This window comes from Cydia splendana, chromosome 8, assembly GCF_910591565.1.
Source record: "Cydia splendana chromosome 8, ilCydSple1.2, whole genome shotgun sequence".
Classification (NCBI taxonomy): domain Eukaryota; kingdom Metazoa; phylum Arthropoda; class Insecta; order Lepidoptera; family Tortricidae; genus Cydia; species Cydia splendana.
Genome location: NC_085967.1, coordinates 11736272 through 11753703, shown reverse-complemented (window position 1 = coordinate 11753703; position 17432 = coordinate 11736272). Strand labels below are relative to the sequence as shown.

The following is a 17432-nucleotide window of genomic DNA, read 5'->3' as shown; positions in this document are numbered from 1 at the left end:
CGCGCGAGTCTAATCGTCTTTATTTATTAAAGTCCACGGGCTTGGGCACGGGCACTGTTCACTGTGTAGGCGCCGGGGCGGGGCCGGGGCCGGGGCGGGCGCGCTAGGTGGCGGGCGGCGGCGCGGGGGGCGCGGGGGGCGCGGGGGGCGCGGGCGGCGGCGGCGCGGCGGGCGCGGGCGCGGCGCCGGAGCCCGCTGTCGCCGCCGCTCCCCCCGCCGCCCCCGCGCCGCCCGGCGTGAACTCCTCGTCCTCCTCCTCCTCGGGGTCGAATTTCAGCATCAGCTGCTTGAACTGGTGGAAATTAAAACGGCATTAGACAAGCGTAGAGATGTCTCCGTTTGTTGTTATAACCTCGACCGGGGAGATGGATAAACGAGACTAGGAGATGTACGAGGAGTAGTCTATCAAAATATCGATCGCATTCTTTGACAGCTGAAATAAATGCATATGTTTTGTCATCCCTGTGGTGTGCATTGTCAAATGGTCTCTAGCTACGGAAATAGGTTTGCAATTTATAGAGCAATGAAATCCCTCTATTGTTCATTTTTTTTGCATTAGAAATAAAGTAAACAATGTTGATATGTCTTTTTATTGAAAAACACGTTTTAAAAATAAGTCACGGCAAATATGTAACAATTATGAATCTAATACGATCATTTACATTCTTCTGCTTTCATAAGTAGTAGTTACTGATTTATACTAGTTGCTCTGTGAGCTGTAGACCTCGCGAGCAGAGCTTTAAATTACATGGTGCTAAGAGCTTTAAATATAGTAAATTTAAAAAAACAATACGAAATTTAAGTGTAAAAAAATAAAAAAGTTATATCCCAGCATACAAATACTGGGGATCGAACCCAGACTCTCTGTGCAAACAAAAAAAAGCGAACCTTTACAAACTGAGCCAAATAGTTCATAGATAAGCTGACGAAATTTAGCTACTCATTCTCAAGTTACAATTAGTTAAAATCAAATATCTCAATACCTCCGAAACCAGCGAAATAAATTTTCTGATTTTTTGGCCATTTAATCTATAAACATATCTCAAAAAGAATACACTCTTATGATACCGATACGACTATTTGTATAAGCGCGAGCTATCACAACTTTTCCATTTTGAAAAATTTTCAAAAACCGGTTCGACAAAATTTTTTTATCGGTTCATAGAATTCGGTTACAAAATTTCACGAGAATCGGTTAAGAATTGCGACCTGTAGAGGAGAACATCCGGACATACAAAAGCAAAACGCCCGAGTCAAAACGTAGACCTTCGCTTCGCTTCGGTCAAAAAAGCGTTTTTCAAAGACATGTCAAGATCGCTTACCTTCTTACTAATGCTAAAAAAACGAACTATAGTTATAGTTCGTTTTTTTTTTAGCATTAGAAAGAACTTGAAAGAAGGTAAGCGATCTTGACATGTCTTTTAATTGAAAAACGCTTTTTAAAAATCAAAAACTATTACTTATGAAAGCAAGAGAATATAAATGATCGTATTACATTCATAATTGTTACATATTTGCCGTGACTTATTTTTAAAATGTGTTTTTCAATTAAAAGACACATCAAGATTGTTTACCTTATTTCTAATGCTAAAAAAACTATAGTGTGCCATACTATCATTATTAATTAATCCGGGCGCCTGACAGCTGTTCAGCGGTGGGTGTGACAGTGGTTGGGCAACAAAGGGGTTGTAAAAACAATTGAAGGTGTGCAATTTATAGAGGACCGAAAACGGGACCTTATGGTAATAAGGTCCCGTTTTCACCCTTTGGGTAACGAAACACGATAACATTTGACCCAGTAAATGAGATGACTTTTTCGCGCATCTTGGACGTCATCTGGCACTACTTTTCCACCAATTAAAACGCCTGGCAATGTTATATTCGAATTAAATACATAATTAGCTACCTTCAATTTATTTGACACCTCTCACACCCACCGCTGAACAGCTGCCAGGCGCCCGAATTAATAAATAATGGCAGTATGGCACACAAACTAGAGGGATTTCGTTGCTCTATAAATTGCAAATCTATTTCCGTAACTAGCTCTCCGTCTAAAATGTCAACAACCAGAGTTGCTGCATAATATAAGGACCCGAAAAGCGTCCCGCATCTACGTCAGCTGTGAAAGCCGAAGTACGAACCTTTGCATAGAACGAGGATTGGCACTATACGGAGCGAACACGGAGGGTTGTGTCGTTCTTCTTGCGAGACAAATTAAAAAAAAATTATGATCTTAATAAGTGTGTAAAAGTAAAAAAATTATGAGATTAGTGTTCAAAAATCGCACTGAAAATTTCACAAAGAGTGCGTGGCCTCTCCAGACCTCTCCACATAGATTTATAGATATATAAACTTCACATTTACGCCTCGCGCCAAAAATCTGACGGCTCCTTTGGTGCCCCTTATTATAGTGGGCCAGTCATCTTAAGCCTAAAAAAGGGGTCAACCTCGGAATGAGAGATAATAAGCTGGAAACTCGTATACACCTTCGTTATGACATTTTTCTACTCGTCGACTGTAATTCTTGCATTAAGATTTCTTATACCAAACTGCAATTGGGTATTTTTAATGTATGGGCTCCCAACTCAACTATAATATTAATTTCGATACAGTTTAGTCAACTATAATGAAATTGACCAATCACAACTCGCCGCGATCAAGAGGACGAAACAAAACCGTAGCTCAAATTAATTATTTATTTCAGGTTGTATAGTAGAAGCAATTGGTTCATAAGTCAGAAACGCGCATGTGACACCCTTAATATAGCAACATCCATAGACTACGAAAACCACTTAGTGTTGCTTGTTAGTCTCCATAGGCTACGGTGGCGAAAATCGAGTAAACAACAGTCTAAAAATTGAATTTAGCGCGGAGCAAGTACCAGGGCCTCATGAGTTACGAGAAGGTGTCGTTGACCAACCCGCCGTGGAGCGCGGGGCGCGGCGGCCGGGGCGCGTACCAGTATGAAGGTATCGCAGCTGCTCGCGAATCTTACAAGGAAGGGTACCCAACTGTCCGACTCCGATTTGATAAATCAAATCGGAAACAAAATCGGAACAAAATAAATTTTTATATATGTTATAGAGTAGTCTAAAATAACGGACACGTATTTTTTTTTAGCTGCCCAAACTCAACCTGTTAATATAAAAATATATTTATTATATTTATTTATCATATTTATATTTTTTTTTATATAAAAAACGAGTTTGTGGTGAAATGACAAAACACGTCCCCATTCTTTATTCATGTTCTCCAACATATAACGAAACCAGTAATTAATGGCTATCATGCTTACCAAAAAAATTACTGAACACCAAAAAAATAAGACCTAAAAATACAAAAGTACCACCATTTTAATTACGACTGCACTTCAAATTGTATTCAAATACCAAATATATTGAATGATCACCAAAAATCATTAATGATCACCAAATCTTGAAGACCAAATTAATGCGATATTTTCACCTAAATAAACCACTATGATTACCAAAAAATGTATACATATTACCAAATAAAGTAAACTGATGCCAAAATTACTAGCCCCTCCCGCTCAACCCCCCGTACCCCGCACCGCATACTTACCTTACCTAATCTACTTTTCTAGTAGCATTTCGTTATGCTACTAGAAAAGTAAGTCAAACTGCTATCAGTTAAGTGGGTTAGGTTAGCACTGCGACCCTTACAGAAACGAAATGGTACTAGAAAAGTAGGTCAGGTTAGGTTTGAACTGCGACCTTTACAGAAACGAAATGCTACTATAAAAGTGGGTTAGGTTAGGTTAGAACTGCGATCCGCACAGAATCGAAATGCTACTAAAAAAGTGGGCTAGGTTAAGTTTCAACTGCTACCCATACAGATACGAAATGCTACTAGAAAAGTGGGTTAGGTTAGGTTTGAACTGCGACCCTTACAGAAACCAAATGCTACTAGAAAAATGGGTTAGGTTAGGTTTGAACTGCGACCCTTACAGAAAAGAAAAAAAACTAGAAAAGTGGGTTAGGTTAGGTTTGAACTGCGACCCTTACAGAAAAGAAATGCTACTAGAAAAGTGGGATAGGTTAGGTTTAAATGCGACCCTTACAGAAAAGAAATGCTACTAGAAAAGTGGGTTAGGTTAGGTTTGAACTGCGACCCTTGCAGAAAAGAAATGCTACTAGAAAAGTGGGTTAGGTTAGGTTTGAACTGCGACCCTTACAGAAAAGAAATGCTACTAGAAAAGTGGGTTAGGTTAGGTTTGAACTGCGACCCTTACAGAAAAAAAATGCTACTAGAAAAGTGGGTTAGGTTAGGTTTGAACTGCGAACCATACAGAAACGAAATGCTACTAGAAAAGTGGGTTAGGTTAGGTTTGAACTGCGAACCTTACAGAAACGAAATGCTACTAGAAAAGTGGGTTAGGTTAGGTTAGAACTGCGACTGTAACAGAAATAAAATGCTACTAGAAAAAGGTGAAGAAGTGGATTAATTAATTTAATAGGATAACGATAATTATATTAAATATTTGCACATTTTTAATTAAAATGTGGTTACAATTTTGGTGGTCATTTACTATTTTTGGGTTTACAATGATTATTTTGGAGTCATTTGCTTTAATATGAGATCAAGATTAAAAAATTTGGTTATAATTTTACATTAAAATGGAGTTCTAATTTTGGTGGTCATTTACTATTTTTGGGTTTACAATGATTATTTTGGTGTCATTCTCTTTAATAGGATAGCAAGATGTAAAAATTTGGTTATCATTTCACATTAAAATGGGGTTTGAAATTTGGTAATCATTTAGTATTTTTGGGTTAATAATGATTAGTTTGGTGTCATTTCCTTTAAAAGGATAGTAAAGTGTAATAAAATTGGTAATCATTTCACATTAAAATGGTGTTATAATTTTGGTGATCATTCATTATTTTAGGGTGGTAAAATAGTTTTTTTTGGTATTAAATTTTACTAAATCTGGTGATCAGTTAAATAGCAGCCGTAATTAATTATCAATTTTTTTGAACATGTCTCTTCTCAGAAATTAGAAGGTTTAGTAAATTTTCAGTACTTTGAAGGCCATTTTCTCCTAACAGGTTGAGTTTGGGCAGCTAAAAAAAAAATAAGTGTCCGTTATTATAGACTACTCTATAACATATATCAAAATAAATCAAATCGGAGTCGGACAGTTGGGTACCCTTCCTTGTTAGCTGTATACTTTTGGTTTGGTTTGTTTGTATGATTCTACTAGTTTAAAGTATTATTTTTGCTCACTCGTAGAAAAAGTATTGTATACAATAGTGATATAATCAAGCTTTTCAATCTCGTACCTTACTTAGGCAACTCAGCAAGCTTCGTTGCCTAAACACGGTACTCGACTGAAAAACTCTCTATTATATCACGATTGTATAAAATACTATTTAAAGGTTCTCTTAAAAGTCGACCCATATATCGTGTGCGCATCACAAGTTATTCAAGGTCAAAGTTCATGAAAATCGGTTTTTCGCGAATATCAAGATTTCTATAGCTCCAACGCTGTTTACATGTATAGGGAAGAGTTGTAGAGCATAAAATTTGTGACACGTTAGGCATCGAACATTTTTTCATGAGATTAGCTGTTTTCAAGAGGAGGAGGGAGGAGGTATACTTATCTACGCGAGAAAAGACCTCATTTTGGATACCAGCGTTGTGGACAGCGAGGGCGCGGAAATACTACACGCTCATGGTATAATAATATACTCCGCCTGGTACTCTATTCCCGTCTTTTCTAGGTCACCTAACTGACACAAGCCTACGTCATCATGCGACAGCGCTATATGATAATATGCGATAGCGCTATATATAGCGGCCATGTTATTGTGACGTAGGCCTGTGTCACTCTGGGAATAGAAGACCATGTTTTATTAGACCATGTACACGCTCAGTCTGGCGTGCGCAACGGTTACGTTAGGACGCGTTCCTTTGTTTACATTTTTGTAATACCGATTTTTTGTGTTTTGCTAAGAGTATTATAATTCGGAGTGTGTTCAAACTGATTATAATGACTTTAGTAGTGATAATACGTGAAAAACTAAGTTAATTATTAGTTTCTTCGTTTAAACACAATATAAGTGGTTTTATAGATCTATCCTCAATTTGTGATTATGAGTGATTCGGGTGAGGAGTCGGCCCCGCAGCCGGCCTCGGGTCCCGAGATGTCCCCAGAATCAATTAGGAAGGTTATCATGGGCTCCGAGGGCTCCTCTCCTCAAGAAGACGGTGAAATGGACTTGCAATGGGATGACGGAGATATAATTGTCGGTAACCAACGCGCCGCGGAGCCCGAGCTAGACGAGCAACGAGGCGATAAGCGACGGTTAGAGGGGGAGGAAGGTGTTGATGATGATGGGTTTACGGTCGTAAATAGGCATAAACGTAGAGATGTACGTCCCTCCCCCCTTTCGACTAGTCCTCTACCGAAGTCTGACGTTCCTGACGAAATTATCTATGAGGTTTCAGTTAGCTCCAAAAACGTTCTTCCAAAACAATTGGGAATTGCAAAGATATTGTTGAGTCATAACGTGCAGGGCGTCTTAAGAGTTAAAAATATAAGAGTCCTTTCAAATTACTGATCAGATTTAATACCAATACTAACCAGGGTTGGGCAAAATACTGGCTTCCACGTATTTCAAATACAAATTACAAAATACATTTTTAAAAGTATTTGAAATACCAAATACAAACTACTTTGGTGACTGATATTTGAAATACAAAATACAAATTACAGTGTTTAAAATAATGTATTTCAAATACAAAATACTTTTAATTTTTTTGTTTAATCATTTAGTTTTTTTAACGAATATCGTTTTCTAAAAACTTATAGGGTCATTGCGCTTGTTTTCGTCCAGCTCTAGTTCTCGTCCACTTGACGAAATTCGAATATAAACCTACATTGCTGGACAAATTTGGACTGATTTCAATCCTTAACTAAACAATATAAATGTCTACATATAAAAATTATGTTTCGCAAATAGTAAATTGATGAAAAATGAAATAAGTATATTATTTGCTAATCTGTCAAGTGGTCGAAAACTAGAGCATGGACGGAAACTACTGCAATGACCTTATCCCCTGGCTGTTGACGAAAAGTTCCGCGGAGAATAGCTCGCGCATTGTACCTATTTGCCCTCGTACAAGTCGTACATTATATTTAAAAAGAACGTTCCATTTTAGGATCATAGAATTTAATAAAATGTATTTTGTAGAAATGTATTTTGAAGCTTGAAGTATTTGAAATACAAAATACAAAATACACGTGAGTGCAGTATTTGAAATACCAAATACAAAATACTTTTCCAGTAGTATTTGAAATACAAATACAAAATACTAAAATGTATTTCAAATACATGTAATTGAAATACTGCCCAACCCTGATACTAACGCAAACAGTTTCTTGGACAGTGAAGTTGTGAAGTAATATGAGTGGAATTGTAGAAATACTAACGAGGTGCCATTCTGTTACGGGGTAGTCAGAGATATAGATTTTGATGTTGATGAAAAGGACCTAAAATATATTTTTGTGTGTGATTCAGATAGAGAGATTATATCCGTCAAACGTTTGAACAAAAGAGATGAGCAGGGTAAGTGGGTAAAGTGTGAAACCGTACGTATTTGTTTTCGAGGGTCAATCATGTCCAGTTATGTAAAGGCGTATGGATGTCGTATCAGCGGTAGAATCGTATAAGTACCCAGTCACGCAATGTTCGAAATGCTGGCGATTTGGCCATGTCAGTAATTTTTGTCCATCCAAGGTACAAATCTGTCCTAAATGCGGAGAAAAACATGAATATTGTGAAACAAAGAAGTTTCAATGCGTGAACTGCAAAGGGAACCATTTATCCTTGATGAAAAGTTTATGTCCCGCGTTTCTAAAAGAGAGATCCATTCGCATATTCATGGGGCAAAATAATTGCACATATAAAGTAGATTTAAAGAAAATCAACGACGAAAAAAAACAAAATACTGATGTAAGCAGTAGCTTCCAGGCGAGAGAAACTCTGCTACTGAATCCGAATCCCCCAGTATTGTCAACCGCGGACACCTCGAAGCCTGCTTATAGAGATATATGTGCTGGGCCTTCAGTTAGTAATTTTAATATCCAAGAACAGCATCCTGAAAGCGAATTACAAGAAAGTGAACCTCAAAATAAAAATATGGGAGGCAAAAATAAAAAGCAAAGTGACAAAAGACGCCGCGAATCGAAGAGAAGAGAGAAACATAATATGAGTGTCGATGAGTCATCCGAAACAGAAAGTACCCGTCTTCCAATTGAAGTAGTCCCCACTCAGCAATCTCGAAGAACTCATCAAGAAAGAAAGTCCTTAATAGATAGGTTTTTAGACAAGATAAAGGAAGCAATGTCATCCGAGGGAGATCTTGAAAATAAAATTAAGGTATTTATGGAATTTATCTGGAGTGAGGTTAGGAATTTTGTTCAGAAATATTTTACGATGGTGATGTTGTTAAAGCTATTTGGAAATTAATATTAGGTGATATGAATGCTTATCACGCCCTATGGTCATGTAAATCCGATCGGAGAGGAGAGGCTGTGTACAAGGCTATGTTTGAAAATGATTTCGTGTGTCTAAACGATGGTTCACACACGCGCATTAAATGGGTTAATGGCAGCCTGCAGACATCTTCACCTGACATCTCATTCGCTTCAACGGACATTGCTACCAATGCTAGCTGGCAGGCTTGTAATGAAAACTTAGGTAGTGATCATGTGATATTAAAAATGAACTGTGGTTATATTCGTTCTAAAATGAAAAATAAAAAAACTACTTCAACTCGCTATTTTAACTACAGATAAAGATTTCGGGAGTTAAATAAAAGCGCGTGAAAACATTTTCTTGTATTATTAATACTTAAAATCTACCTCTTTCCTGTAGAAATACTCGTACCTTAAGTTAAAGGCTATATAGCTTAATTTCCTGATTAAATCTCAATAAAGGGGTACCCTTCTTGTATTAAACTATGTCATTAAATCATTACATACATACACACAAGCTGTTAACTATTGTCCACAGGAGGGGCCACTTTTGTTTTAAACTCTAAATATGATCCATAAGTGTCATTTCAACGATTAAAAAACTTTATAGAACGTAGTATTCACACAGATTACCAGTTCGCCGTCATAGTGCGTTTCCGTGCCGCTGCGCCTTCTATGCCGTATATCTTGAAAACGGCTAAAGGCATGAAAAAATTTTTGATACCTAACTCGTCGCAAATTTTATGCCCTACAATTCTTACCTACATGTAAACAACATTGGAGCTATAGAAAACTTGATATCCGCGAATAACCGATTTTTATGACCTTTGACCTGGAATAACTTCCGACGCGCACACGATATATGCGTCGACTTTTAAGAGAACCTTTAATACGTCATAACGAAGGGGTATACGAGTTTCCAGCTTATTATCTCTCAATCCGAGGTGAAACCCTTAATTTAACTGGGCCATAGTTTATGCACGCTCCCTATACAAGGTGTAGCCTGTAATAGGAGCAATAAACTAATCCAAACTGTAGGCTACACTAACTTGTGTTTTGATTATTTTTTGCCTTCTTAACTCTCCGGCGTGTACATCAGAGCCACTTGTAGGCATGTACATACCTCAAGGTAGTCGTCGACCAGCCGGCGGCGGCCGCGCTCGTCGAGTTCGAGGTCCTGCGGCTCGTCGCGCAGCTGCGCGATGGTGGCGCGCGGCTCGAACACCGGCGCCTGCCGCCGCGATATCGCCTTCTCGTACACCTTCACGCTCTCCGACGGCGAATACTGGTTGATTTTTCTGTAACAAATATGCTACATTCGACAAGAGACAGCACAGTTGCACAATTGGTTATGAAGAACCTTGATGTTTTACTACCAAGAATGTTCAGTTTCAAGTGGTATAATCTATCAGACTATCACCCATGATCAAACCATTACCAAATTTCAGCCACCTAGCGGCCATATCTGTGCTGATCGTAACAGACGCGTTTTGTTAGAGAGTGAGTCTTCTGTACCTAGTACTATTATTTATTCTGTGGCCCTGATCCCTAAGAGCCCAGGGGTTAAGTAAATGAAAAGTGTAGTGATACTGACGCGTCGGTGAAGCCGTAGAGCTGCTTGAGGTGCTGCTTGAGCACTAGCAGTAGCAGACAGCCGCGCGCCTGGCGCATGGCGTCGGCCAGCGGCCGCGTGCACTCCGGCAGCCGCGCCACCAGCGCCTCCGCCTCCTCCTCGTCCTCCTCCTCCTCTTCCTTCTCCTCCGTGCTCGTGCTCACCAGACCCTGCGACAGAGGTTATGGTTTTCTCACTATAAGATGACGAGGGCACTATAAGATTTTCCGAGCCAAGTGAACGATATACGGTAATGATGTTAGAGTTCATATGACAAGCGTGTAACGCGAATAGTATCAATACCTAAAAGCAAGAGTGTAGAGTCTGTGCGGAAAGAGAAGAGTCGTGGCAGAAACGGGAACTAACATTTTAAATTTTATATAGCAATCAAACCTATGACACCTGTCTTGTAAAATGTAAACAAACTTCTGTCATTGTATATTTTTATTAACAAAAACCGCAAGTTTTATGTATAAAATATTTTCAAAACACGATAAAACCGTACATAAAACCACAAGGAAAAATAGGAAAATTATAAGTATTTAACATTGTTCGGTTTTGTCAGCGGGAAGAAAACGGCTAAAAGCCGACTATCGACTTACAAAAAGTCGCGGAATGTGTTTCCGCTATTCACTGGTATTGATGTTGTGTTTAATATTAAATAATTACCTATTTAATAAGCCCCCTAAGTAACTTGTCTCCGGTACATAATCGGTAAGTATATTCATTCAAAATATATTAATTTTCATAAATATGCAGGTCATTCATGATCTTTAAAATAACTGACAAATAGTCTTGATACTTGCCATTTTATGCATATTCTTATGTAAATTTATTTCAGGATTGTGTAAAAGTACCTACGGTATCTCGAATAAAAGACCGCTAAGTTGGTGATATGCAAGAATTCGTAATCTACGTGCCGGATTCAAGCACATCCAGTTCAGATGAAGATAGTTCTATGAGTGTCCCTGGTTGTTCTGAAGCTAGCTCAAACACAAGTGACATTGAATATTTTAATTCAGACTTCGATTACAAAGAATAAAACTTTTTCTAATAAAATATTTCTTTATTTGTAAGTTCGTTTACTAGGTTCTGTTAGTTACGAAATTATATTTCATATTTAGCAGTGACTTTTCGGCGAAGTAAAATATCGTGAGATGAGAGAACCGGACATATCCTAATAAGGCCTACCTACTTATGCACTATTTTTATTCATATTCAAATTTATTATTAATAATGTACACATACATTACAAGTCAAGTTTACAATGGGTGAAATATATCCCAGATAGTAAAATTACAGTTCTATTGCCCAATTTCTACCCGATCGGTTTTGTATTAAAATAACTGTTGGACTGCACAGATTAGGCAGTACATAAATGAGACTCTATCTTGTTTGGTACTAAAATTACAGTTGTAAAGTTGTAAATGCATATTCTTTACTAGTTTTAGCAGTTTTGTCAATCGCACTGTCACTTTTTAGTATCTGAGACATAAAAACAAGAGTGTGTTTTAAAAAGAAAACTAGTGCCTGCGCTAAATCAGAGGATTGAGTTGACGAGCCGACACCACCACCAGGCTCCATTTAGTAAGCCGTGGTAAAAAACCGGAACGAAAGGGATTCAAGTATCATGACCTTTAGTATCGTACTATAATCACGTGACCAGTGTTGTCAGCATAGCAAAAACCATAAAATAGCACTGGCGCGCCCTCAAATCCCACGACTCTTCTCTTTCCGCACAGACTCTACCATAGAGTTGCCACATGCGTGAGCCCGTGAGGGACAGATCAGCAAAACAACTTTTAACATTGCGTTGCAGACATCATACCAAAAACAACCCATTGGTCGGGTTCATTGTTGCCTACCATCTTTGCTGGGGGAACAAAAAGACGTGTACAGTTTTGACACAGCACTTAGTACTTTTTAGATGTAGGTAAAAATTAGAAGTGAGACAATGATAAGGACAAAATGATAATAGCCCTTTCGGTTTACTCTCCCGTTGTCTTTATAGAATACTTGCTTTTAGATCAATACAAATTAATTCATAAAACCACCTAGGACCAAACTAGTAAATTTTATTCAATTACCTCACGAAAAACTTGTAGTAAGTTTGATCCGGATGTAGATATGATGATGTCGATGTGATGAATAATAAAAAGTGGTTCATCTTGTACTTGAAACGGGAAGTAACTCAAATTGTCTGCCAGGTACAACATTTGATCCAAAGGCGCAGTCTGGAAACAAGTTTATTTATGAAAATATGCAATATTTACGTAGGTAGTGTATTATTGAATATTTTAATGATATGTTACGTATATATTGGAAATAAACTGAAGAACGGGTACTCACGGAAACATCGTCAAATTGCTTAAGTAACGATAAAACCAGCGCTCTCCTTTGCGGTCGTGTATTACGTAGTAATGAATATAAAAATCCATTCAGAGACGAAGGTAGTTCGTCTTGGTCTTTTTTCCTGAAATAGCGTTAGTAAGTTTAGTAACTTTTCTTAGTAAGAAAGAAAGAAAATACATTTACTTACGTCAAACCAATTAAATTACATACAAAACATAGATCAGATGGACGTTAAAAAGGACTCGCACTCAGCGTAATGCTCAGTGTAAGCCGCAGTGCTGATTTTCAGTGGGGACCTAACTTATAAATAACTTAAAACTAATAAGGAATACAGATGATAATTAAATTAAAGCAGACAACACATACAGGAAAAAATAAATATGACAGTAACTAAAAGATAACAAATTTATGAGCATACCGCCATAAAACATAACACAAATCATGAAATTCATGAAGATATTAAAGGTAAGAAAAAGTTAAATGTTTAAATTTGGCCCAGTGTGAAAAAGAAAGAAAAGAAGGGTAACTATTGGTGTTGATGCTACCGCTAAATGTTTTTGTGTTAAATAAAAATAATAGCATTCGACATTTATGTTTGAAACTATTAATGGTTTTCAACGTGCGAATAGGTGGAGGTGTGTATACTTGTATAGTAGATCAATAGTCTTTCATAAATGTTCAATGATTGTCAAGTTACCTAAAACCTCGAATGACATCATTCTTGACGCTGGTCTGAATTATTTTTTGTAACTGATAAGACAGCTTGATGCCAAGTTGCGCCTTCATATGGATGAATCCGGGGTATTTCTTATCTATTTCTTGTAGGTTTTTGTCCGCTGTGTGAGATACTGTCACTTCCAAATCAGTACTCATGCAGATCAAATATGGAACAATCTGAAAAGAAATAACTCGTTATTAAATAGCCAGCAATAAACAGTAATAAAACCCTAGAAATTTATTTTATTAACAAACTATTTTCTCATTTTACTTTGATAAATTGTGAATTTGACACAATGCGAATAGGGAATATTACTGAAATGTACTGCCGCCAGAGTGCAGCATTAGCACAAACAGCAAACCATAGAGTAACTAGAGTTAGACCAAGGAAAGTCTGCAACGATTTTGATAGCATACGCAGTGCAAGGGTTATTAATTTATACTTTATAATTTCATAAAAGTTTGACGTTTAAAATAACACTTGCACTGAGTGTGCTATCAAATATCGTTGCAGAGATTTCTTGGTCTAACTCTACATACTATGCCGTTAACAGTTTTTTGACAAGTATTCACAGATTACTTGTTACGAATAAATATATGACATTGATGCATCAAGGAGGTTTGTTTACTGTTTGTGCTAGTGGCGCTCCCTACGTTTTAGAGTTTTGCGTAATATTGCCTATTCACAAATGCAAATTTGTTACGAGTCCAAGGGTGCGCCAATTGCGGTTCAAAAGCGCCAACGTTGCGTCGAGCAGCAGCCACAGAGTTGACTAGAGGCCGACGCTCAGGAGACGCTAGTGTGGGGTCTCTCTGTGTAGAGTGTATAGCTGTATCTTTAGGTATTTAAATAAAAGTAAACAAACAATTAGTAAACTTTCGGGTAGTTATAACATTTATTGGTTAACCAACCAAATACAAAACCGCTTGGATCAGTCACTGAACGACCTGACTTTAACCTACATTATTTGATCATGTAATGTTTTCATCTACCCTCAACTGGCTTCAGGAGCCCCTTGAGGGTAGATTTTGTTTACATTTATTTAAATACCTAAAGATACAGAGTGTAAAGGTGTGTGAGTGTACCTGCACGGGGTGCACGAGCCCCTGCGCCAGCACGAGCTGGACGACCTTCATGGCGCTGGAGCGCACCAGCGTGCTGGGGTGCAGGAAGGCGCCGAGGATCTCCTTCAGGTACAGCTGGATCACCGTCGACGCCATGCCCGACGACACGTCGCCCATCTCCTTCAGGTTCTCTAGCTTCGATCGCTTCGACCCTGTCAAAATAGAATAGATAATGTTAGTCGTGCTCGCAAGTAGGAGGATAATAGGAGCAGCAAAGATCCTTAAAATCGTTTTTTGTCTTTTGTTTGTACTCACTTACGAGTGATTCCTCAATACATCTCTCCTACAAGTCGCCACAAAATTCGAAGTCAATGGAATACTGTCAATAGTCACTAACACCCTATATTCACTTTATTAAAACCTCTAATGGCCGAATGAACAGAATAATATTTATTCTGGCAACATAAATGAAATGGAAATTAAAATATATACTTACTGGCAATGGAAGTGTAAATGAAATCACAATACATCTCTATCATTCTGTTAGGTTTATACTTAGAGTAGACAATAACTGGAATAGCCTTTGTAGGTCTGATTTGCGTACAAAAATGTCTGCCGAATTTTGCGGGGAGTTGAAGAAATAACACATGCAAAAAAGATCAGTATCGAAACGCGAAGAGACACACGCACATTTATATAAAATTTAACGCATTCTCATTTTGACTCACACAAACATATCACGCATGGATATGTCTTTATACGATTTTTTGCACATTGTGCAAGGTTCTTGACAGAGGGGTAAGTTACTGAAAGAAAAACTAAATATTTGTGTAAGTATTTTTAAACTTACATTCTTTGTCCTGTCTGATCATTCTTTGTTCTTCCTCTTGTAAATACATTTCGACATTCCTGAGTACGTCTGCTTTCATTTCTATGGGCGCGAGGTCAGAAGTTAGCAGCTGGTGGTAAAACTCTTTCAGTTCCGGCCTTAGCATGAACTCGTAATGCCTGACGCAGACTGAACCCAGCGCTTTAAGTGTGTGTGACACAAAATCCTCATCTTCCAATCCCACAAAGAACATCAACGTTGTGAACAATTGTTCTTTGATGTCAATCTGAAAGAATAAATCAAATTCAGAACTTGAACTTAGATTATGGGTAAAATAGTAGATATTTGTATTAGAATTTAACTGGTAAAATATAGTTTGTTGCTTATTAAGTTATTAATGTAACTTACTGCAAGGCCATCAATGACTGTGGGGTCCGTGAAGTCGAAATATCGCAACAGGAGGCCCACGATGAAGAGCGACCTCCGGAACTGAGGTCTCGCGTGCAGGGTGCGCGTTATGTCAGGATTCCTCTGCCAACTCGACTTCCATTGCAGAAGGATTCCTAAAATTAAAGGATTAAAATGAAGTCTTGTTTTACTTTGTAGAATTTGTACGATCTATTTCGACAGAATAGAATGCAAGTAATCAACTTCTGAAAACAGAGGAAAACATGTTTTAATGTCCAGTAGCAGAGTTACATAATCGAGCAGGAACGTGTGTGACGTACCGTGGTATTTGTTGAACACGTCCCGGATGAGCTTGTAGTTGTGCGTGAGGTTGTTGACGATGGCGGCGAGCAGCGCGATGCAGGCGGCGATGACGAGCTGCCCGCGCTGCAGGATCAGCTTCACGGCGTCCTCCTCCAGCTGCGCCAGGAACACCTCGCTCGGGTGCTCCATCAGAGGCACCACCAGCTCCAGCGTCGATGCTACCGTCGACGTTATTTGTTGCTCGTATTGGTTCTGCGATTACGAGTAAACAATATTATTGATAAGCTGATAAAAGTTGCGTGTGTGTGTGTGTTTGAGATGTGATATTTGCGAAAGATGGAAGGTATCATTGGACGTTACGAAGAACGAGAGAATAGAATAGGCAATATACTGGGGCACCTAATACGACACGACAGTTACATAAGAGGCCAAAATAGAAGGAGATTAAAGGAAGAAGTGGCCGGGGTAGGTAGAAACGTGCGTTTATGACTCAGGCCAAAGAGAAAGTTAATATACAGTGAGTAGTGGCGTAACAGGAGCGAGGATGAATGGCGGTTACTGATGATGAAAAGCCCTATTTATTATTTTAAACCATTTTGAAGACTGTGCCACTCACCTGGCATTTTAAACTCAGGTACGGTTGTAGAGTCAAGGCGTGATTAACTAATAACTGTGGCCTAATTTTAGCGAATAAATGCAGAGTGGAGAGACACGCGAGTATCCGTTGAGATGATCCACTCCCTGAAAAGTAAAATATTTATTATTATGAAACACAACTAAGTCTTACACATTAATTTGAACTTTGAATATTAACTGCACTTACCTTCAGCACTGGTTTCTTCTAACTGTAGTAAACTCTCAATAAGGCAGTCAACGATTTGTTGGCAGGCTACTAAAAGCGACTTAGGCGGTTGATATATAATTTTCGTGGAGTCATCTTTGTCCTCTTTCGGTTTAAATAACTGAAAAAAAAGGTAATTCATATTATAAATAATTAACATGTCAGTTCCCTAACATAAGTATTCACTTTTCTATACAACTAGTATGGCAACTTGGGTACTTAAGTTGGGGTACCGACCGTACTAATAACTTCGTGAACATTGTATTTATTCAAATATACTTGTATATAATTGTGTACAACGCATTAGTATTGAAGCATCATTAAACATGGCGTAAGCGCCAACGTAGCACTTCACAGTTTAAATCATGTAAGACCTGTAGGACTATTCAGCAAAAGGCAGATACAACCTAGATACCAACCAAAAATACCGATATCTACTAAGCTTCGTAAGGAATAAATCGTTTAAAGAAAATACAAAAAACTAAAGGCAGAGTAAAGTTGTTGTTGACATGTTGACAGTCGCCTTACGCTCATCAGCAGCTGCTGGAACCACTCGAGGCCCATGTCCCGGGAGGAGATGACGACGTCGGTGATGTTGAGCACCTTGCGCGTGAGCGGGTCCGCGGCGTCCAGCGCGGCCACCCGCGTCGCCGGGCAAGGGCTGAACCACATGTTCTGGAACACCTGCACAATAATCTAACCTTAATACCCACTCATTCAACTACACGTTACTCTTGCATTGCATGCTGAATTTATTTTGTAGTAATTTTCTGTTTCACTTTTAAAATTTTATCTAGTTGAC

The 17432-nt window shown here is 38.4% G+C and overlaps 1 protein-coding gene and 1 pseudogene across 1 annotated transcript in view; one reads left to right on the top strand and one right to left on the bottom strand.

Moving 5' to 3' along the window:
* Window positions 1-103: 103 nt before the first annotated feature.
* Window positions 104-17432, bottom strand: part of LOC134793048 (nipped-B-like protein) — a 31054-nt gene continuing 13725 nt past the window's right edge. The window contains exons 15-27 of the mRNA XM_063764573.1: window positions 17159-17314; window positions 16613-16751; window positions 16406-16530; window positions 15807-16041; window positions 15487-15641; window positions 15100-15364; window positions 14271-14461; window positions 13165-13361; window positions 12465-12588; window positions 12203-12349; window positions 10098-10285; window positions 9627-9801; window positions 104-292 (exon numbers count right to left, since the gene is read on the bottom strand). Coding sequence (XP_063620643.1) covers window positions 104-292; window positions 9627-9801; window positions 10098-10285; window positions 12203-12349; window positions 12465-12588; window positions 13165-13361; window positions 14271-14461; window positions 15100-15364; window positions 15487-15641; window positions 15807-16041; window positions 16406-16530; window positions 16613-16751; window positions 17159-17314 — 2286 coding nt within the window. The remainder of the gene's footprint in view (window positions 293-9626; window positions 9802-10097; window positions 10286-12202; window positions 12350-12464; window positions 12589-13164; window positions 13362-14270; window positions 14462-15099; window positions 15365-15486; window positions 15642-15806; window positions 16042-16405; window positions 16531-16612; window positions 16752-17158; window positions 17315-17432) is intronic.
* LOC134793049 (uncharacterized) lies at window positions 6117-8936 on the top strand (annotated as a pseudogene).